Source organism: Drosophila navojoa, chromosome 3 (genome assembly GCF_054131105.1).
Source record: "Drosophila navojoa isolate 15081-1374.11 chromosome 3, UAZ_NAV_1.0, whole genome shotgun sequence".
NCBI lineage: Eukaryota > Metazoa > Arthropoda > Insecta > Diptera > Drosophilidae > Drosophila > Drosophila navojoa.
Window position 1 is genome coordinate 24,703,478 of NC_142891.1, and position 21,297 is coordinate 24,724,774.

General features: G+C 41.0%; 8 protein-coding genes across 8 annotated transcripts; 5 read left to right on the top strand and 3 right to left on the bottom strand.

Annotated features, from left to right (window-relative positions):
• The first annotated feature begins 2,942 nt into the window (after positions 1-2,942).
• On the top strand, positions 2,943-3,412 carry lmgA (anaphase promoting complex subunit lemming A). Its single transcript, XM_030385341.2, has one exon. It carries the CDS (start codon positions 3,141-3,143, stop codon positions 3,396-3,398), a length of 258 nt encoding a protein of 85 aa, XP_030241201.1. The 5' UTR covers positions 2,943-3,140; the 3' UTR covers positions 3,399-3,412.
• Positions 3,413-3,558: 146 nt separating this feature from the next.
• Positions 3,559-5,245, top strand: lmgB (lemming B). The gene has a single exon (XM_018111385.3). It carries the CDS (start codon positions 3,559-3,561, stop codon positions 4,747-4,749), a length of 1,191 nt encoding a protein of 396 aa, XP_017966874.2. The 3' UTR covers positions 4,750-5,245.
• A 2,181-nt stretch (positions 5,246-7,426) lies between these two features.
• Positions 7,427-9,836, bottom strand: Acer (Angiotensin-converting enzyme-related). The gene is made up of 4 exons (XM_030385333.2): positions 9,520-9,836; positions 8,897-9,458; positions 7,577-8,818; positions 7,427-7,515 (listed from the first exon to the last, which is right to left on the bottom strand). Exons 1-4 carry the CDS (start codon positions 9,568-9,570, stop codon positions 7,478-7,480), a joined length of 1,893 nt encoding a protein of 630 aa, XP_030241193.1. The 5' UTR covers positions 9,571-9,836; the 3' UTR covers positions 7,427-7,477.
• A 394-nt stretch (positions 9,837-10,230) lies between these two features.
• On the bottom strand, positions 10,231-11,912 carry Uba4 (Ubiquitin-like activating enzyme 4). The gene has a single exon (XM_030385334.2). It carries the CDS (start codon positions 11,910-11,912, stop codon positions 10,554-10,556), a length of 1,359 nt encoding a protein of 452 aa, XP_030241194.1. The 3' UTR covers positions 10,231-10,553.
• Positions 11,913-12,137: 225 nt separating this feature from the next.
• mRpL51 (mitochondrial ribosomal protein L51) lies at positions 12,138-12,723 on the top strand. The gene has a single exon (XM_030385338.2). The coding sequence runs from the start codon at positions 12,154-12,156 to the stop codon at positions 12,670-12,672; it is 519 nt and encodes a 172-aa protein (XP_030241198.1). The 5' UTR covers positions 12,138-12,153; the 3' UTR covers positions 12,673-12,723.
• On the bottom strand, positions 12,689-14,337 carry PIG-U (phosphatidylinositol glycan anchor biosynthesis class U). The gene is made up of 4 exons (XM_030385335.2): positions 14,082-14,337; positions 13,378-14,002; positions 13,044-13,315; positions 12,689-12,991 (listed from the first exon to the last, which is right to left on the bottom strand). Exons 1-4 carry the CDS (start codon positions 14,209-14,211, stop codon positions 12,738-12,740), a joined length of 1,281 nt encoding a protein of 426 aa, XP_030241195.1. The 5' UTR covers positions 14,212-14,337; the 3' UTR covers positions 12,689-12,737.
• Positions 14,338-14,754: 417 nt separating this feature from the next.
• LOC108649399 (U3 small nucleolar ribonucleoprotein MPP10) lies at positions 14,755-17,045 on the top strand. Its single transcript, XM_030385332.2, has 3 exons — positions 14,755-14,971; positions 15,034-16,780; positions 16,842-17,045. The coding sequence occupies exons 1-3, from the start codon at positions 14,868-14,870 to the stop codon at positions 16,992-16,994; spliced, it is 2,004 nt and encodes a 667-aa protein (XP_030241192.1). The 5' UTR covers positions 14,755-14,867; the 3' UTR covers positions 16,995-17,045.
• Positions 17,046-17,511: 466 nt separating this feature from the next.
• LOC115563015 (ribosomal L1 domain-containing protein CG13096) lies at positions 17,512-20,055 on the top strand. The gene is made up of 3 exons (XM_030385330.2): positions 17,512-18,106; positions 18,233-18,973; positions 19,040-20,055. The coding sequence occupies exons 1-3, from the start codon at positions 17,615-17,617 to the stop codon at positions 19,832-19,834; spliced, it is 2,028 nt and encodes a 675-aa protein (XP_030241190.1). The 5' UTR covers positions 17,512-17,614; the 3' UTR covers positions 19,835-20,055.
• Positions 20,056-21,297: the final 1,242 nt, after the last annotated feature.

The following is a 21,297-nucleotide window of genomic DNA, read 5'->3' on the forward strand; positions in this document are numbered from 1 at the left end:
TTATATGTTAAATATAGAGTTTACATAATATACATTATACATATATACTATTTCTTTCAGTTGACTTTGCCTAATAAAATAGTTTTTAGCTATGTTTCTTCCTCATCTAACTCTGTGATTATTCAAATCAAATTAATTATTCTCAAATTAGAAATTCAATTGATTCTCTTTCGAGCTAAAGATCGTGAATCAGCGTCTAGAGTAAAACAGTTCGCCTTGACTTTATATGAAACAACGAACAACTGTGGCTTGAGCCAGTGTGAGATTGAGTATTGAGTACATTAGTCTACGCACGAGTAATATACGTGAGAGAATTGTTTTTCAGGTATTTGACAACAAAGGCAATTAAACATGAAAGCCACATTGCGTATTTGTCAGCTATAGTTGAAGACAGGTTTTGCAAGATTTGCGAGGGGAGGATGGTGGGAGGCTAAACAGCTTCAAGCGAGAGCTCAGATGCTATTATCTGTCGGTAAGTGAAACATGAATGTATGAAAATATGTTAAATTTTATCTATTATAAACATACATTATGAATATATATGTGCATCAATTAGCAATTACTATCAAGAACTTGAATTGTATTTAAATATATATATATATATACCCATATATCTATTATGTCGGAACATTGAGAATATACATTCCCAGGAATTTCATAAATATGTTTTTGATTTGAGTTCCGTCATTTTTGTTCTTGCTTGTATATTATATATAGAATATATAGAATCATATTGATTGATGTTGAATGCGTCATTTGTGTAAAATACTTTTGAGTGACTCAATTCACAGTAACATGGGAATTACTTCCTTGAATAAATATGCTCTCGCTAGGCATTTTGCTTTCATATTTCAGTCAAAACAATCGCTTAGTGCTTTAGCTCTCTTCTTTTTATCAGCTTTTAGATAGGCCGGCTGATTGCCTCGTAAGTGGCTGAAAAGTTCTTTGTGTGATATGAGGTCCGTTTCTCGAGGCCAAGTTAGCAGACGATTGATCGAATTGCTTTAGGTCTTATCTATAAACCGAAAGTTCTTCAATATACCTTCAATTACATTTATATATTGCTTAACTTTTGTTGTGATTACAATGCCCACCGGCTTCTCTATAGTAATTGGCCATGCTTTATAAGAGCTCAAGCTTCTACAAATAGGTGCATCTGTTTATTTGCTCACCTATTAGCGACTTTTATGGCCAGGCCACATGACAAGCAACACATAAATTCGCAAATATCAAATTGAAATCACATTTCATTTCAAATTATGATAAATTGATATTCTCTTTTATTGTAACACGCACAAATAAACATATATATATATCTGTCTGTATATATCTGTAAATATGTATATGTACAAAACTTGCCACCGCACATCTGTGTAATTAAATGTGTTCATACCGCTCACATGCATATATGCACATGCACATCCACACACACTTACAGACACAAACGCACACAATTTGGGGAATTCGAGAAACTCGCAGAAGCAAACCAAACCGGAACCAGTTGCTTGAGAAGATTCGCCTGGTTATAAGAGTTAGTTAACGGTCTCAACGCATAGCTGTTCCACTGGAATCGGTGATCCGTTGCACATTTCCATTTCCCAACTGATGGGAAATCGAGCTGCTCAGGGTCAATTTGGCGTGTTGTTATTTAGCCCCTCTCGCTCTCCCTTTGGCTCTTGCACTCTCCACGTAACACATAAGGAATCGAGTTCACTTCGTTAAGGCTCTTTTACTTCACTTGTTAGCTTGCCGAACTGCTTTCGTTTTGTTAAAGCTTTCCACAGCTCCTAGCACACACACATACACAGCTCACACTTGAAACATTTTTTTTTTGCCGCAGCCTTACGTTGTATATTTTCTTTATATATATGCCACTCTTGCACACACTGTGGACAATTTGTGTAATATTTTATTCACGTTATAAACTAAAACCACATAATACGACGAACTTCACACGAACCACAATACGTAAACGGCAAAAGCTTCGCGCACGTTTGTCAGCTTCAACATTCGTCGGTTTACTGAACGCGATACAACGCGACGCAAACGACTTTATCATCAATGATTTGACTTGAATTTGATCAAGCCGTAAGACAATGGTGTATGTATGAATGTGCATGTGTATATAATCGGAGATTGTGCTCTTGATAAAAGAGAGAATCTACTTTTAAAGTCCCTTTTTAAATAGTAAATACAATTGTTTATATACAAGTATGATTAGATAACATTTTAATTACTTGTATTTTAAAAGTTTCATTTCATTGCAGCTCTTTAAACGAAGACGACTTTTAAGCATAAGAAACATTCAAAAATACGCGCTCTCTTTTTCCAATTAGCGAAGTATTGTTTTAACATGTTTATTACTGAAAATTAACGTTAATTGTCAAATTTTATACAACAATCAAAAATACAATCTAAATAATTACGTTCCGATTTTCATAAAGATTCAAGATAACCGGTAATTATTATTTTTAGAAAACACCAACATAACGTTTTTTGCAAATATACTAAGCGAGATTTTGAATATAAAAACCTCTTAATAAAAATGTTATTCAAGTACTAGCTTGTTGTCACATATTTTTAGTGAACTTATATCAGTATTTAATTATATTCTAAATTCTGGAATAATAATAATAATAATATATAAAACATGGTTGGTGAAAAATTGTAATTACCTATCGAATGTTACATTTAAATATCGGTGATCTAATAACAGCTTGAAATGTTATTCATTTGAAATGTTTTAAGAATTTCCACAATGAGTAACGTAATGCTGGCATAAACTCATGATCATTTATGGCAAGATTAAAATTTAACTCGATTATATATAAAAATTAAAAATTTGAATCCAAGCGACTTCATAACATATCATATTTGCTTAACAGTGCCATTTTGAGCATGGCCGCTGGTAAATCGAATATCTCACATTTATCGAGAGAAAAAACACCGAGAAACAGTGAGTGAGAGAGAGAAAAACCGAAAAACACATCACTACAGTCGACCTATTTTCAGGTAGTAGGAGAAAAAAAGCAATATTTTGCGGAAAACTCACGATTCGTATTTTAACGAAATACGCATTACACAAACATTGTTAATAAGCAACCGCATTAGCATTTAACTGATAAACAAATGTGCGCAAAATGAAAGTAACAATCAAGTCATGGACGGGCGTTGCATCTTGGCGTTGGATAGCGAATGATGAGAATTGTGGCATTTGTCGCATGTCCTTTGAGAGCACTTGCCCCGAGTGTGCGCTGCCCGGTGACGACTGCCCACTGGTGTGGGGTGTTTGCTCCCATTGCTTTCACATGCATTGCATTGTCAAGTGGCTGAACTTGCAACCGTTGAACAAACAGTGTCCAATGTGCCGCCAAAGCTGGAAATTCAATATACACTAAAAAAATCAAACTAAGCCCGAAACACGAAAAGCAAAGTAAAGAAAGAAAAAACGAGTACGAGAACGAGATAGAAAGAGATTACGAGTACAAGAGAGAGCGAAATTCACAGAGAGCAAGAACAACGAAAGCAAACTTTTATGACTTTTTTCATATTTGCAAAATGATGGAAAACACTGATCAACAACGTCAGCTGCAGCTGCAACAACAACAGCAACACTCGTTAATCGGTCTGCCGCCACTGCCAAAAAGTCTGAGCGCCGCTGCTGCCACCATTGGATCAGATCTGACGAGCGGCCACGCACAGAGCCAGGTGCACGGACAGTCGCAGCTGCGCTCGCATACCTCATCCCCGCTGCAGCTGCAGTCGGCCATGTCTGTTGCCGCTCTAACCGCTGCAACGGGCGATCTGTACCTGGGGCCATCCACCTCGTCGGCGGCGCGTAATCGCAATCATAATGGCCATGGGCGACATGGGAGTCTTTCTTCTACCCAGGAGTCACTCAGCGATCGAGAGAGCGTGCACAGTCGCGCGTCGTCCACGCATAGTGCGAGTGGCAGCACCGCCCAGCAGCAGCAGCACACGCCCACCAACAGCAGCAGCAACGCCTCCAGCACCATTGACAACCAGCTGGCTATATTGCGCCGGGAGATGTATGGACTGCGGCAGTTGGACTTGTCGCTGCTGTCGCAGTTGTGGGCGCTGAACGAGTCCATTCAGGGTTTTCGTGTGTTTCTGCAGGAGCAGGATGCGCTGTCGCCGCCATCCCGATCGCGAACGCCATCCGACGCCAACTCGTTGTCGTCCGACGAGGATGACGGCTCCTATGCGCCGCTTGCTGTGCCTAAGCTGAATGTGCCGCCGGCAGGCATGGCTGCGCTCTCCTCGCCAGCTACCGGCGGGAGTTTGCCCACAAAATTGGCAACGGGTTCGACGACATCGCATGCATCGACCAGCTCCACATCTGGGGCGTCCGGCTCATCGTCGGCAGCGTCCTCAATGGGCAAGCACCATCATCATCAGCAGCAACAGCATCAACAACAACAACAACAACAACAGATGCCTCACTATCATCATCAGCATCGATCCGCACCCCCACCTGCGCCGCCCGCCCAGCACAAGGCGCATCCGCAGTTGCCGCGCATACTGCAGCAACGCATGCGGCATGCTCCGCCTCCGCCGCCGCCCACGCGGCCCAAAGGTGGCGGCGCCAGCAGCAGCAGCAGCAACCACAGCATCAGCAGTGTCTCACAACAGCAGCAGCAGCAGCAGCACCACCACCACCACCAACAACAACAACATCAGCATCAGCAGCTGCTGCATCAGAGTTCACAGCATCAGAGGCCCGTATGACAAAACCCGTTCTTGGACTAAGCATTGCCTGGTCCAAGAACGCAAATTGATCGTAGATACCAATAAAAAGCAACAAACAATAAACCACATACAAACAACAAACAAAGAAGCAACAAAACATTTCTGAAAAGTCAATTGCACATTTAACCGAAAGTCAATTAAGATTTAGTAAAACATTCGAAAAGGCAGCTGAATGCGACTTGTGATCTTGTCTGACAGCAGCTGCATCCATACACAGCCACCCAAAACAAATATCCCTTAAATAATATCACTCACACACACATCCAAGCTTGCCATTCGTTCCATTTCGTTCTTGGATTTCGGAAATTTATCGCTAACCAAACTCGAATGATTACATTTTTGCAAGAAAACAAAAAGAAAAGAAAAGCAAAACAAACAGAAAATGAAACGAAATTGTATTCAATAATAATAATCTTTAAATAGTTAAGGATGTAATCCTTCGATAAGTACTACGTATATCGCATATTTATAAAAATATATATATATACATATAATCTATTTGTATATTAGCCGTAAAAAAACGAAATCATAAATTGCTGCTTTCAAATAGAAACATTGAGCATCGAAACAAAAACAATACGAGAGCATTTCTTAAACAAACAAAAAATGTTAGCAAGCATAAAACTTTGTTAAATTACCTATTGTACTATTTGAACCTATTCTAAAACCTAAAACGCTATAAGAAAGCATACTCACTCATTAGAATAAACCAAAAACTGAACTCTTGGTCAACAAAAAAAAAAAAAAAAAAAATCCAAAACTATTATAACTATCGTATCTATATACATATTATTTTGTTATTCTCCTCTACTGAGAAACACGTATGCAGATTGTTAATTGGAACAAAGCTGTTAATCTGCTTCACATAGACACTCGAGTATATTATGAATTAATAGTCCCAAACTGGAATATAACTCTTCCTGATAGGCATTCATTCAAGAATTGAGAACATATTCTGAAATTAGGCATTAAGTATATGATATTGTGCCTAAATATATCGATTCGTATTCCATTTATTATTCCCCAATATCCTAGAACCTGAGTGTCCTTGTGGCCAGCTTTGACGAAGAAACGAATCAAAATAGAACAAAAAACCCACTGCTGTTCCAAAATGGTCAATAGCTGAGATCTAAAATATTGAGTAGGTGCTTTTGAGAACAAAGCTAATATATATACATAACTATTTATCTTACTGGGCAACAAACCTAATTAAACAAATCTTACGTAATAAATAGAGAAACAATAGAAAATATTAACTAGAAGCAATGCTATATATACAAATATAGATTGTGGTCATTGGCAGTCAAAATTGATATATATTTCTGTTTTTTTTTTTTTTAATCCTTGTTCAACTCTGACTGTGCCGCTTCAAATATCACACATTAACGAAAATAATGATCGACAATATCTATCCAAAATAAAAATCAAGTTATATGCTTCTAGAGCGAAGAAATATAGGAGCAAAAGTTACAGATTTCCTTTTCCTATTTATTGGATAGTTTATAGCGCTTATCTATTGATCTAGTGAGCAGTAAAAATTAAGTTAATGAATTTTCAAAAATTGTAATATTTCTATAATTGTCGAAACATCTCTAATGTCGCGTTCAAAGAGTTCAATCAAAATCTCAAATATTCTAAAGCTAATGCATCAGCCATTGCTCTCAGATCATTACCCAATGAATTTTCTAATGCATTAGGATCTACAACAACGTATATATCAACTTTAAAATATGCGCTAAGGCGTATCCAAGCATTTATAGTGTTTATACGGAATTCGGAAAAAAATCGACTTTTCATGTTTGGGTAGCAATTTGTTGATTATAATAAAAATTTGATTACTTTTTGTATGAAACCTGAGGACAAGAGAGAAACAAATATCGTTAAAATGTAATGAAAAAAAAAAACAACCAACAAATTTGAAAATCTTAACAATAAATATCACTTTAAATACTAAAAGTATTTCTATGATCTCTATATATATAGTATTTTATATAAATAGTTCCAATATATTTATTGTATTTTTTCTTTACTTTATCAACTAGCGTTACCAATTTTACTATTATTATTTTAGTTATTTATTCTTTTAACTACATTGGCCTGGGTTTTCAGAAAAGCAAAAGTATTTTAAAAATGTTAAATATTTTCATACACCTTTAGTTTCGAATCAATCTTATAATTATTTGGAGTTTTTTCTTGAATTGGGTCTTTAACTTGTTATTTCGTTAAATGTAAACTTTCAAAAGTTAAATATATTATAAAATATTGCGAATCTTCAATGTTGACATCGAATTTTAGCATAGGTTCAGTTTTGAACTGTCAAAGATTTAGATAAACGAGACTTAAATTTCATAAGCTCAAGTTTTGTAATTTTTAATAAAATATTTATGAGACTTGATTTACAATGACTTTTTGGCATGTTATTTGACCTTCCTATTTGGGAGTTTCCCTATTATGTTAATAAATTTTCAAATTTAATTATTAATGTTCGATTCGATTGGGGAACATTAACACTTAATAAATGAATTTCTGAAAAGAAAAATGCATTCAGTCATTACAAATGGATAGTCTGAGAAATTCGGCCAATTTATTCGAGTGTCTAAAATATCAATAAGTATAAAAAAGGTCGAATTGCTGCGAAGCGGTATAAAACTTTACCTTTTATCATAAAGTTAGCTTAATTTTATTGAGTACAAAAAGATTTCTTGAGTTAAGTACTAAAGGCGCCACAACAATCGGATGGGATTTCTGAAAAGAATGAGATTTTCCGTATGAGAGATTTTGGGAATATGGAGAGAAAGGTACTCACTATTGGTGTCCTCCCAGCCCAAGGGAACGCCTAAGCGCCTGTTCTCCCGCTTGAGCCATTGATAGAGTGGATCGAAGTATTCGAGTAGTGCAGCTGGATCCATTTCAGTTTCGCCCGTAAACTCCTCCAGCACTTCCTTCCAGTGTCTCGAATTGCCAGCCGACAAGAATTTCTTGAATGCATCGCCAGCCCTTCGGCTGCCAAAGATGTCGCAATTGTCCAGAGTCCGGGTATTGTCGCCAGGCGCATACTGTCCAGCTAAACGGCACAGAGCCTTGTGGAATTGGAATTGGAATATGTGGGCAGCAAAGTAGCGCAGATACTCGACATCAGCATCGATGTGGTACTTGGCCGGAGGATCAAAGTCCTTGTCGCTGCGCGCCATTGGGGGCTCGACGCCACCGAACTCGGAACGCATCTGCCAGAAGCCGCAGTTCCATTGCGACTCGTCCAGTTCGCCGCGGAACACAGCATAGCGATATTTGTCCATGGTGTAGCCAAACGGCAGGAAGACAATCTTGGAGAGCGCTCGCTTGAACAGCTCATTGATGCGGCTCTCCTCGTCTAGAGTTCCGTTGCTGGTGAGGTTGATGCTCTGCAGATGCTTAGCGGACATTACCGACAGCGCTATGACATCACCCACAGCCTCATGGAAGCCCGGATTGGGGGCTCCTCTATAAACAGCGGGCTGTTGCTCGTACTGCAGATAGTATTGAATGTGTCCTAGCTCATGGTGCACGACGTACAGGTAATGGGTGTTCACCTCGGTGCACATCTTGATGCGGACATCGCTGTCCTGATAGAAGTCCCAGGCAGAGGCGTGGCACACCACTTCGCGATCTGTGGGTCGTGTGAGCACACTTCGATTCCAAAAAGTGGTGGGTAGAGCGCGCATGCCCAGCGATTGGAAGAACTGATCGCCCAGCTCGAACAGCTTCTGCACGCTATATGCCTGTCGCTCCATTTCCGATGTGACATCCACAAACGGCTTCTCTGGATACGGTGTGAACAGATCGATGACCTCGTTCCACGACTGTCCCCACATGTTGCCCAGCAGATGCATTGGAATGTTGCCCTCAGCGGGCACCACTTCAGGTCCATAATGCTGGCGCAGACGGTACCTCACATATCCATGGATCTCTCTGTAGAAGGGCAGCAGTGCCCTATAGGTGGCGTCCAGTTGCCTCTCAAAGGTGGCATCTTCATAGAAATGGACCCAGTAATCGGCATACGAGCGATAGCCTACAAAACGAACATTGTGTACATTGAGTTGGGGATCATGGGGTTATCTAGGTATATTAGGCAACGCGCATCTCTTACCATTCAGATTGGCTGCCTTGCGCGTCAATCGCACATATTTAGAAAAGTTATCGCGCATTGGTGTCCCCGCCTTATCGTACCATTCGCGCCAATACCAGGCCAGCTCGGCCGGATCGCGACTGTTGGACAGACGCTCCTGGATGTGAGGCTCCAGCGTCAAGGAGCAGTTGGTGCGATTCGTATAGGAGCAAACTGTGGTGGTGGCATAATTGGATTGCATGGCGCTTATCGCGTTTTGCAGCTCCAAATAGTCGTTTGGCTCGAGTACATCCGCACCCAGCTCCTGCAACATTCGCGCCTGCCTGCGAATATTTGCATCCTCCGACTTGGCATAATTGGCTGCTCGAATAGTCTGCGCCAATAGTTTGTTCTGTCTGGCGCCTTCAGCATAGACCGCTATCATGGCCTGACGATTTTCCTCCGTCACGTTGGTGTTGTACGTGAATGTAGCGGAATATTCGGCATGATACCGCTCACGCAACTTTGAATTTTCTTGCTCGAAAAAGCAATGAGCCTGCTGCGCCGAAGCGGAGCAACTCTCATAGGCAGTTCCATAGGGCAGCTAAACGTATAGATTTATTTCTATATATTGATGTAAATTGATAACTATTGCAAACACTTACCCACAGCACAAGTGCAAAGGCCACTAAGTAAAGCACTAGCAGAGTCCTCATTGCATCCAATCTAATCTCTTCCCTGATCCGTTATCAGTGTTAGACTAACTGCGAATTTTGAGAGCGCTCAGACAGTGCTACTTGCTTCGATTACAGAGCACTGTTAAGCAGTATAAGTTCACAGGACAGTGAACCTGTATCGAGAACGTTTGCTAGTGGTGAGCTGCTCACAGCTAGCTCTGGGCTAATGTTATTCGACTTCTGGACGCCCGCCAACAAATTGAGCAGCTTTTATGCCTATGCTCACGTTCGGTCACTATCTCTCGCACACAAACACTGTGAAGAGCCGCAGACTTACTGAGTCTCACCACACAGCTACACACATACATACAAAGGCAGACAGACTCTCAAGTCGCGTATCGATACTTTCCGCCTTTTATTTTTTAAAACTTAAGACGGCTTTGTCGCATATTTCACGCGTACTCGACAATTGTCAGAGTTGCATATAGAAATTGTACTCTAATAAAAGTTCGCCTTATCAGTTTCTGCTTGTAAAAAACGAGCTTCATATTCTCATATTTTTATAATACATTGCAGATTATAGAATTGGGTGTTCATTAGCATACAGACTGATCAAATATTTACATAATGCAGTTACATACACATTTATTTAACTACATACATATTTATTTACATAATACATAATACATAATGAATACATTTATTAACATAATAATGCAATTAGATACATTCATAGTAATTTACATAACAATGCAATTATTTACATATTACAATTACATACATACATACTTGTTTGTTTACATATCAATGCAATTACATACATACATACATCGCGTGGTACAGTGGAACACGAAGAGAATGTATCAAAGCGATCGATTTATAATATATGTATTCATTTTTATCTTCATGGATAACTTGGCTTTAGATCTTTGTCAGGGAGAATTAAGAGAATACCTACTATTTTATTATTTTTAAAAATACATATATGTATATGTACCTATGCAACAAGAAAACTGTTTGATCTAGTAAATTGGAAAATTCTGGTCTACCAGTTTTGTCCAGGCATGCATGCCATCCTCCAGGTCGCGTATGGAATGCTCGGGAAAACGAGTTTTCATATGCTGCACTGCAATCTGTGAATCATTCCCACGCCGGCAAACCACAAATATGGGATAATCTTTGCTCTCAAGCTGCTGGGCAAATCGTTGGACGTAGCTGCCGTCTAGAATCTGGGCCAAAGGGACATTTACGGCGCCGGGTAATTGACAAATTTCAAATTCCGCCGGCGGACGTACGTCCAGTAACAAATGAGATTTCTTCTGGCTAGCCAGTTTATGATAGTCCAGCACGTTGATGCGCTGCTCCGGCTCCAGCAGCTGCAACGCGTTGTCCTTGTCATTGGCATTCATGCCACAGAAGAGCTCGTAGTCAATGAGTCCGGTGATCAGTGGCTGGGAGGAGCAGACATGACAATTGGGTCGCTTGCCTCGGATCTTGATATTACGGAATTGGCAGCTGCTGCCGTCAAAGATGAGCATGCGCCCGGCCAGAACGTCACCCAGTCCGACAATCACTTTGATAGCCTCCATGGCTTGCAGGGCGCCTATGGTGCCGGTGACAGCACCCAGGACGCCACCATCGCCGCAATTGGTGACTGCCTCTGGCGGCGGTGGCACCGGATAAATGCAACGATAGCAGGGTCCATTCTCTCCATAGCAGTAAACCGTTAGCTGTCCATCCATTTTAAGTGCGCTGCCCGAGATCAGGGGCTTCTGTAGCATGGAGCAGGCATCGTTCAGTAGATAGCGTGTGGCCACATTGTCACTGCAGTCGAGGACTACGTCATATGCGGGGATGATCTGCATCGCATTGAGGCTGTTTAGAAGATCCGAAAAACATATGATCCGGCAGTGCGGATTCAGCTCCAGCAATGCGATGCGAGCTGATTCCGCTTTCGAAATGCCACACCGCGATACCGTGTGCAGGGTCTGACGATGCAGATTGCTGGGCTCCACTTGGTCATAGTCGACCAGGCCTAGATTTCCGCATCCCGCGCTGGCCAGATATTGCGCAGCTGGGCAGCCAAGGCCACCCAATCCCACAATGAGCACGGCGCTGTTCTTGAGCTTCAGCTGGCCATTTACACCAAAATCAGTTAGGATCAGCTGACGACTGTAGCGTGCTATATCATCGTTGCTTAGCTCTGTGTATTGATCCCTTGGCGCGAACTGCACTTCACCTTCCGCGAGCCAGTTATCTGCTGCCAGCTGAAGCTCACGCAATTTCTGATCTTTCGCATTCAATGCCGCCTGCAGCTCCGCAATCTTGCGGCACAGCTTGGCCTTTTCTATTTCGAATGAATCGGCGGTGGCGGCAATCATTGGGACGTGCAAAAATGCATTCGAGTTTTAAGGAAAAAAAAAATGCAAACGAATTCTTATTTACGCACTGACGTGAAATATGCAACAGCGTTGCGGCGTTGCCACATCGGAAAAATCCCACTGACGATAGTTCCAACGATAACATATTCACGAGTCGAAACAGCTGTAGCAGCTGCTGCCTATCAGCTTTTCAATTAACTATTTACAATTACCTAATCGTGAATTAAAACGAAGACCAATAATGTCTTGGCTGGTCGGCACGTTTCAGAAGCTGTGTGGCGTGGGTCAACTCGCTGTTAAGTCGAAGCCGCTGGCGCTCACCTGTTCAACGACCGTGCGTCAGCTTTCGCATGCCGAGCGACGGGCACGCGGTCCCACAGTGCGACGCTATGGCTACAAGGAAAAGATCTTTCAAGGTGGACTGCTGCCGCATGTAGATAATGGACACAAGCTACCCATGCCCGTGTACAGGCCCAAGAATCCTTGGTCGGAGAAGCGTGCTCTGTTTGGACAAAACGATTTTATAGACATACTGGGCAACGACCGGCTTCATCCCACCCGTGTGCTTTACTCGGTGCCATCCTGGCTGCGGGGCGTTTCGGGCAATGAGTACCAAGTGCTACTGCGCAAGCGCCGAATGCTGGAGAAGACCAAATATCCGATTGCCCGCCCCACCAAGTGGAAGGATTTGCAAAAGCGTATTTTATATTTGTACAGATTCCTTAACCGGAAGACTAAAACCGGATACTCTACACAATAATTCATGATTAAAGATATTAGTTGAATAAATTCATTCTTTTAATTCGTGAAATCTTCATAAATAGCTTATTCTAGTAATATACGTGCTTCTTCCCCATCAATCATAATCTTCTGCCCATTGTAGAGACAGAACTCCCGCTTCACGTGCGCGAACAGTAAATCAGTAATTAGGAATATTTGACCCGTGCTGAAGGCGAGGGTGGCTCCAAAGTAGAAATTGGCATTAGCAGAGCCGGCGTAGATCCACAAATGCCAAAAGGCGCCCATCAAGGACAGAGTTATCAGGAAGAAAGCAAACACCACGAAGCCATGGGCCATGACTAGAATGAAAGATTCAGTTGCATTTGATTGAGAAATACGAGTTATACTCACACTTCCAGCAACGGCGCCACAGCGGCAATAAAGCCAAATAGAAACCAACATCGCCTAGACTAGGATATGCACGAAAGACCGCCATGAGTGCAATGAGCACCGTGGCCAGCAGCAGGGGCTCTTTGCGCAACTTCAAGGACAATGGAACCAAATATAAAACGGTGGCATTTAATTGGAATGTAATCAGAAACATGGTGCGGAAATGCTCAAACATTTCTGTAAAGAAATACCAGAACAGTCCAATATTTGGCTGCAGATCACGGAAATAGAAGCTGAAAGGAACAATGAGTATATTAATTTTTCAAGTTTAACTAAATTCTCTTCAGTCACTTACATAAATCCGAGAGTCCCATCTAGGTAATTCCAGCTATTCATAATCAAGAAATTTGCACCAGCCACAGCAAAACAAGAGGTAACAAATATCATGAATATGGCGATGGCCATAGGGATGGAACGACGAGCAAAGAGTAAGATCAGCGGCGCAATCAGAACAAAAGGATAAAGACTGCGAACTGTTTCGAATGCCAACACAACAATGGAGATCAATAGCTGGCGCTTAACCATCGAGTATAAAATCAATGCTAGCAGAAAATTGCTCAGCACTGTGGAGGTCAGTCCTATGCAGCTCATTATAGTAAGTGGATTGAATAAATAGGCCAATAACACCAGCTCCGGTATTGTGGATTTGTCTTCATCGTTATACTGCAGTTCTTCTGTATCCTTGGCGTACTCTTTGCATTCTCCTTTTTGCTGTTGCAACTTTTGCTTTACAAACGTATTGCTCAGCAGATACAGCAGCGTGGCCGTGCACAAGTCAAAGAGTATATATAGTAGTGGGAGCACTTGAGCACAGTTTATCAAAATGTAGGAGAGGGCTTTCAAAAGCAGTGGCGACTCATGCACCAAATCTCCACTGTACGGATCCACACCTTGCTGAAGCAGGAATACGCCCTCTTGCACTGAAAAAATGCAAAATGGAAAGACACATTTATACAGATGCATGTGCATATATATTTACCGGCATGTCGGCGTACTTACAGCGCTTGAACGAGTTTAAAGGAGTGGCAAATTCAACGCGATTCCCGATAAGCGAAGCTAAAGACGTTTGACTGAAATACAAACGTATGGCGCCGCCCAGCAGAAGTAGTTTGAAGCGATTGGAGTCCATGAATGCAAATCGTTTTGATTATTCAGACTACAAACATGATAATTTTCAACAACTCTTGTATTTGTGGACGGTGTTTTTAAAATATCATATGGCTCGGTTGTTAGAGACAACCGATATATTTGTAATTTATTATCGATAAGAGATAGTACCCTGTTCCCCGTGTGCGATATCACTGACCAGTGGCGATATTAAGGACTAGCTTCAATCACTGTCTGGTCAGTGCTTCAACAAATTTATAACAAATATATGTACATAAATAAGTTTTTATTTTAAATTGTTTGTTTATATCTTTCTTAAATATATGGCTGACAACCAATGATTATTAAATGGCCAGTTAGATTGGCATCTCGCATAGAAAACATATCTAATAAATATTATGGGGTCTTGCGTTGTAAAAAGGAGTAAATTTGCATTTAATTAGGGTCAGGATTAAAATATATACATATTTCTTTAGAATACTAAGCAAATTCACAATTTACACTTCTGATTGTACAGGATTTAAATTTCCCCACTCGTTTCATTAGTCATGTTTAGTTCAGTTCAGTTCATCTAGTTCAAGTTTTTGGTTCATTTTGCATGCCTAACCATTTTGAGTAGTATTGTGCATTTTGTTTGAGACTCTTAAATTAATTTAATTTCGAGTTCCCGGTATCAAAATGGCAGGCAGTGTTAAAGCAAAGGAAAAAACCAAGGAAAATTCTTTTGTGGAAATAGCAAATAAATTTGAACAGTTAGTGAAACAACCGGATCGCTATCTAAAGTACGTTTTAGTTCAACCTTAACGGTGCACGTGTTGTTAATATGAAATTGTTTTTGTTGCAGGCCGCAGCTGGAGTCAATAGATTCCATACATCAGCTAATAAAGCAAACGTACAATGTCTGTCTCAGCAGCGATGTTGATAAAAATGAAGACATTCCTTCTGAAATCGTCTTGGAGGATATGGACGACGAACAGATCTGGCAACAGCTGGAAATGCGCAACAATTTGATGTTGGAAAAATTCTTAGAAGAAACCTCTAAATTTCTAGCAATTAGGAAAGAGAAATTGGGCATCGAGCTGGACGAAGATGAGAATTCAAATAAAAACCTTAGTGAACAAGATAGCGATAAGGAGGGAACCGAAAATGAAGATGAGCAAGAATCTGAATTGGAGGATTCTGTCCATGACAATAAAGGAAAGACCAAGTCAAAGGCCAAGCAAGTTAAACCAAAATATGGCAAAAAAGGTAAAGGCTCTGTGGTAGATGATAAATTTTTCAAACTGGACGAAATGGCTCAGTTTTTGGAGCAGGAAGATGCAAAAGAGCTACGAAAACAAAAGAACAAGAAGCCGGTGGAGGACATAGACGCAATTAATCATTTTGCCGAAGATTTTGGAATTGCCGATGATTCGGACGATGACGAGGCTGGCGCTAATGCGACTTTTGCCGATTTCTTCGAAATGGACGAGGAGTTGCAGACAGAATCCCAGAAGAGGGGTACGCAAAAAGATTTCTTCAAGGAAAGCGACAGTGAGCCAGATGATCACGAGGATAACGAAGTGGAGCCGGAAGAACAGGATGAGCTAGAACCGGATGGTGATCTAGCAAGCGAAATTGATGAACATGAGTTTGTGGCACAAAGTGGAGTGCAGCCTGCAAGCGATTCCGATTCCGAATCGAACCACTCAAAGAATGGAAAGGCAGAGGACGAGGACGACAATGAGGACGAGGCAGAATCATCAAAGATGCAAACGCAGTCGTCAAACGAATTGCGCGAGGCGAGACTTCTGCAGCGCATTCGAGACTATGAAGACATTGTGCTTGGCGAGAAGCCGTGGCAGTTCAAAGGCGAAGTGCAGGCAGCGAATCGTCCACAAAATTCTCTGTTGGAGGAGATTCTGGAATTTGATTCTACGACTCGACCTTCGGCTCCGATTACAGACGAGCAAAATCAGACTATCGAGGATATAATAAAGCAGCGCATACGCGATAGAGCCTTTGACGATGTGGTGCGTACGGTGCGTCCGGTGCACACACCGCAGGAATACAGGAAGCAACTTGTGCTTGATCAAGAGAAGTCGAAGCAGTCACTGGCACAAATCTACGAGCAGCAATACCAGCGTGAGCTTGATAAACTGGACCCCAATCGCGATGACGCAGACAGTGCGGCTCCTGAGCCGAAGGAGCATCAAGAAATTAAGCGAGCAATGCACACACTCTTTCTCAAGCTGGATGCACTCTCCAATTTCCATTTCACACCCAAGCCTGTTGCGCCCGAAGTCAAGATCGTCACCAACACACCCGCCATCCACATGGAAGAGGTTGCCCCGCTGGCAGTTAGCGATGCCAAGCTGCTCGCTCCGGAGGAGGTGTACCGTGGTCCCAAACACATGCCGATGGGCAAGACAGAACGCACACGAACTGACAAGAATCGTGAACGGCGAAAGAAGAAGCAGAAGCAGCGTGCTATTAATACGGCTATAGAAATGCGCGAGCAGCAACGGGCCAAGGAGGGAAAGGCGCCGACCCAGCGGGAAGCAAATGCTAAGCTCCTCAAAACAATTACAAAAAGTCGCAATGTAAAAAAGGCTAGTACCTATAAACATCTTATTTATGTGTGTATTAATTGGAATTATTCTCATTTTATAGATTACGGCTAGTAATGATCAGAGCGCATTGAAATCCTCCAAGGCATTCTTCAATAAGCTACAGGACACAACATTGTCCACGTCCGCAACTGCTGGCGGCAAGCGTCCCAAAAAGGACGCATCCAAAGTCAATGCGAAAAAACTCAAATTGTAAATACATATAAAGAAAGAAGCTTGTAAATGTTAATTATATTTGGGAAGCGAAGATTATATTGGTTTCCCCATTCGTGACGTCAAAAAAACATGCGCTAAGCAGCGGTCACGTGCCGTCAAACGCCGCACACAATTGGCTACTGTTGGGATGGTGGTTAGTGAGCACAATAAAATTGGGGCGCCATGGGAGATGCCATGCGTCGTCCACTTTGAAGTTCGCGTGGGCGTGAACATTGTTCAAGGACATGATTATTAGCCGCTTGTGTAATAAAGTAAACGTAGGATATTTTTAGAGCAGCCTTAGCCAAAAATTTAGTAGTTGACTAATTCTATTTATATATATATGTAGCATATTCTTAGATTTATTCGAGTGAACGTTTCTCGATTCTCGCTAGTTTTGTACTGATATCTTAGAAATTCTTAATAGTGCGCTCGTAATTTAAATCTTCGCGCTTTAACCAACTCATTTTGCAGCACTGTTGTAATTATCGAAAATATTGGCGGCGATATTTGCGCAGTCAAAATCGATAATATATGTCTTTCGATTATTTCAAGCCGTCTTGCACGTGTTGCTTTGCGAGTTTTGTATATTGTAAGTTTTGTTAAATTTAAAAAGCAGCCATGGTTAAGGTACAAAAACCACAACCGAAAACTCTTAAGAAAAGCACAAAAAGTGATGGCGTTGTTAAGGAAAAACAAAAAGTCAACAAAACCATTCAAAAATCATCAAAAGCAAAAGGCTTAGCACCGGCCGAAACTAAAGTTGACAGTAAAAAGATTTCGGCTATAAAGTCGGATGTCAAGAAGAGTTCTGAGCGAAAGAACCCAAAAGTCGCAGCGCAGCCCAAGCTGGAAGAAGCAAAACCGCCACAGAAGTCCAAGTCGACCAAGAGGCCTCTAGTTCTTGCACCTCCAAAATCGCCGATTGCTTTGCCAACAAAAACAAGCAAAAAAGCAGCTCCTGTGGCGACGCCTGCAGTGCCCACGAAAACAATTAAAAAAGTTGCTCTAGATGCCACCCCAGTTGCTGCTCCTGCTCCCAAGAAAGCTAAAATAGCAAAGATCGAGAAGTCTGCTAGTGGGCCAGTATTGAAATCGGAGGTAAAGCAGAAGGTAAAAGCAGAAGTGGTTAAAAATGGGGAGATAAAGAAGAAGGTAAAAGCAGAAGTGGTTAAAAATGGGGAGATAAAGAAGAAGGTAAAAACAGAAGTGGCTAAAACTGCGGAGATAAAGCAGAAGGTAAAAGCAGAAGTGGCTAAAAACAAGGAAAAGAAAAAGCAAATTAAACAGGCTGTCGCCCCAGCCACAAAGAACGAAGCCAAGAAGCAGCCACAGGTATCCAAAAATGCTAAAGCATCAAAGAAAGTCTTGAAAAAAACTACGACTAAACTGGCCAACAAAATAGGCACAGCGTCTGCAAATAAAAAAGTTAAGAAAGGAAAGATTTCACAGCAACAAAAAGCAATACAACAGAAGGAACCGAAAATTGTTGAACTGAAATATGAAGTGAAATCCTTTGATGAGGATAAATTTAATAACATTGTGTGCGAGAAAAATGTGGAGAAGGTGTGCTCAGCTCTGATGAGCCAGGTGCGCGAAGAGGTGCAGAAACTGAAGTCGAAGCCCATCTTCAGCGATTACCGCTATATTCTACAGGTGGCCAGCTATAAGATTCCCAGCTGCCCGAAGCGCATAGTCAAGCTGGCGCTGAAGCACTCGCTAGTGGGCAAGGATGATGATGTCGCCGTCATTGTGACCGACTTGCAGCGTGGAGCTCGCTTTGATTATGAGCCGACCGTGCAGCACTACGAGGATTTGTTTCGTGAGGCTGGCATAGAGCAGCGCCTGAAGATTATCCCATTCAATCAGCTACGCAACGACATGGTCACATTCGAAGCTAAGCGCAAGTTCCTAAATAGCTATGACTACTTGCTCTGCGATGGACGCATCTCGGGCCAGGCTACCGCCTTCCTCGGCAACGTAAGTAACAATTGTGGTCTAATAAGCTCTGCGTCTGCTATAATCATGATTCCGTTTCGTCTATAGTTCACCCAAAAGCCTCGTAATGTGCTGCACCCCGTGCGCCTGAGCAAAAGCAATCAGTTGCCCAAGGAGATATCGCGTGGTCTTTGCCGCACAGCTTACAGACAGCTGCGGAAGGGTGATCTAATAGCCATTCCAGTCGGCAATCATGAGCACAGCGGCCAGCAGCTGGCAGAGAATGTGTTGTGCGTCGTCAAACAGCTGCAGCAGCTGTATCCTGGCGGGCTACCCAACATACGCTCAATGTATTTGAAAATCGACATTGTTGGAACCTCAGCGCTGCCCCTCTACATCAGCTTGTGCGCCCCACCCGTGGACTCGCCGTACGTTGTGGGTCCACGCGAGCAGCGGATGCTCAAGTTGAAGAAGCAGGCAAACGAAGTGCTATCTAAATTTGCTCTCACCAAGGACGTCGATTTCGTGAAACTGACGCAGGATCAGGTTGAGCGTAAGGCTGAACTTCGTCTAAAGCGAAATGCACTCAAAGCTGAGGATGCAAAGGACGGTGAGAATAAGGACAACCTACCAGAGGATTCGATTGTCCTGGCCAAAAAAGCACGCAAAACTGTGGAATCTGAAAAGGTTAAAGAGGACAAAGAGCCCGAAGAGGAAGAAAATAAAGATGATGAGAACGACGAAGACGATGATGAGGATGATGACGATGATGCTGACGATGACGATGATGCTGAAGATGACGATGATGCTGAAGATGACGATGATGCTGAAGATGACGATGATGCTGAAGAAGATGAGGATGATGATGATGAAGAGGATAATGATGAAGATGAAGATGAATAGAATTAGTTTTGTTTATTTTTATATTTGAAATGCAAACTTTATTATCTCTATTACAAACAATTAGTTAACGTAAGAACGTTTAGTTTATGTATATACTTTGCAGTCAATACAATTGAATTTTAGAGCCCATAATTATGATCAAGTGGCCAATTTTCATATAGTTCAAATCTTTTATATACAGAAACAAACTGATTAAATAAATATATATAAAATATACAAAATATGTATATTATTAACAAATATTCTTAAATTTGAGGGATAGTTAAAGGATTCAAGCAGAAATATTTAATCCAGATGTTTTGTTATCCTGAAGCCAATGCAAATGGGATTCGTAATGTATGTATGCGTACAATTAATACTATATTTGTGCTCTATAATAGGAGTGGTAAGTCGTCAGTAGTCATATAAGTTTGTTCCTCATTTTGGAACATTTAATTAATATCTAACTAATGATAATACCAAATGGCCATCTCTGCTCCCATTACCATTCTTTTTTCAGTGCTACAAAAACTATTATTGCGTTGATTAAATTTGTGCAAATGCGCATATTTACACAATATTCTCGTACCTGAATGTTTATTCAACAGGTCATCTTTATTCATAATCTTTTTTATTGCCATTTATGCCCTTCATACTGGGTATTATGAAATTAATATCATATTTGCGACAGAAGAAAAATAGCCGAGTTAAAAGTGTTTAGATAGATATACTGATATTTTAGATATATGTATATATTTAGATATATGTATATATTTCAATTCAAAAGATTGATTGGTCTATCAATCGATATACATATGAAGCTAAATAAAATATTTAATATAATTTTTAAAAACTTAATTTTATATAATAATAATAAATTTTTTTTTCAAGTTTTAAAAGAATCGATTTATGAAACTTTGCTTACATGAAGGGCAGCTCTTTTCGCTTTGCTCGGAAAGTGTATATGACATAAAAATTAATGTTTACAAAGGGAAATTGACCGAACATTTAAGTTCAGTAAAAATCGATTTGAATAATGTTTTTGTTGACTCTTTTATAGCGCCATATGACGTTCAATATATGCACATATTAATATATATATATTTATATCTATATATGTACGTATATGAGTAGTAATACTGAAATATATGGACATTTGATGCTCTGGAAATTTGTTGGGAATTGCTAACATGCTATCGACATGGCATGCCACGACTCTGGCTGTAGCGTTGACTTTGGCTTTGTGCTAACGTCCCTCCATATATGAACATTTTGATAGTTATTTAACAAAATATGCAAGCACTATCGCCACGGGCGTTCCTTGTCCTGGTAAAGTGAAATGCACTCCCTTTTTGCAGTGAACGATGGACATCAGACGACAGGAGAGTTCCATAATATTTGACCTACGCGTGCATAAAATAAATACATTTAATACATAAATTAGGCAGAACATATTAAGAGCTTGCATATCAAATGTTAGCAAG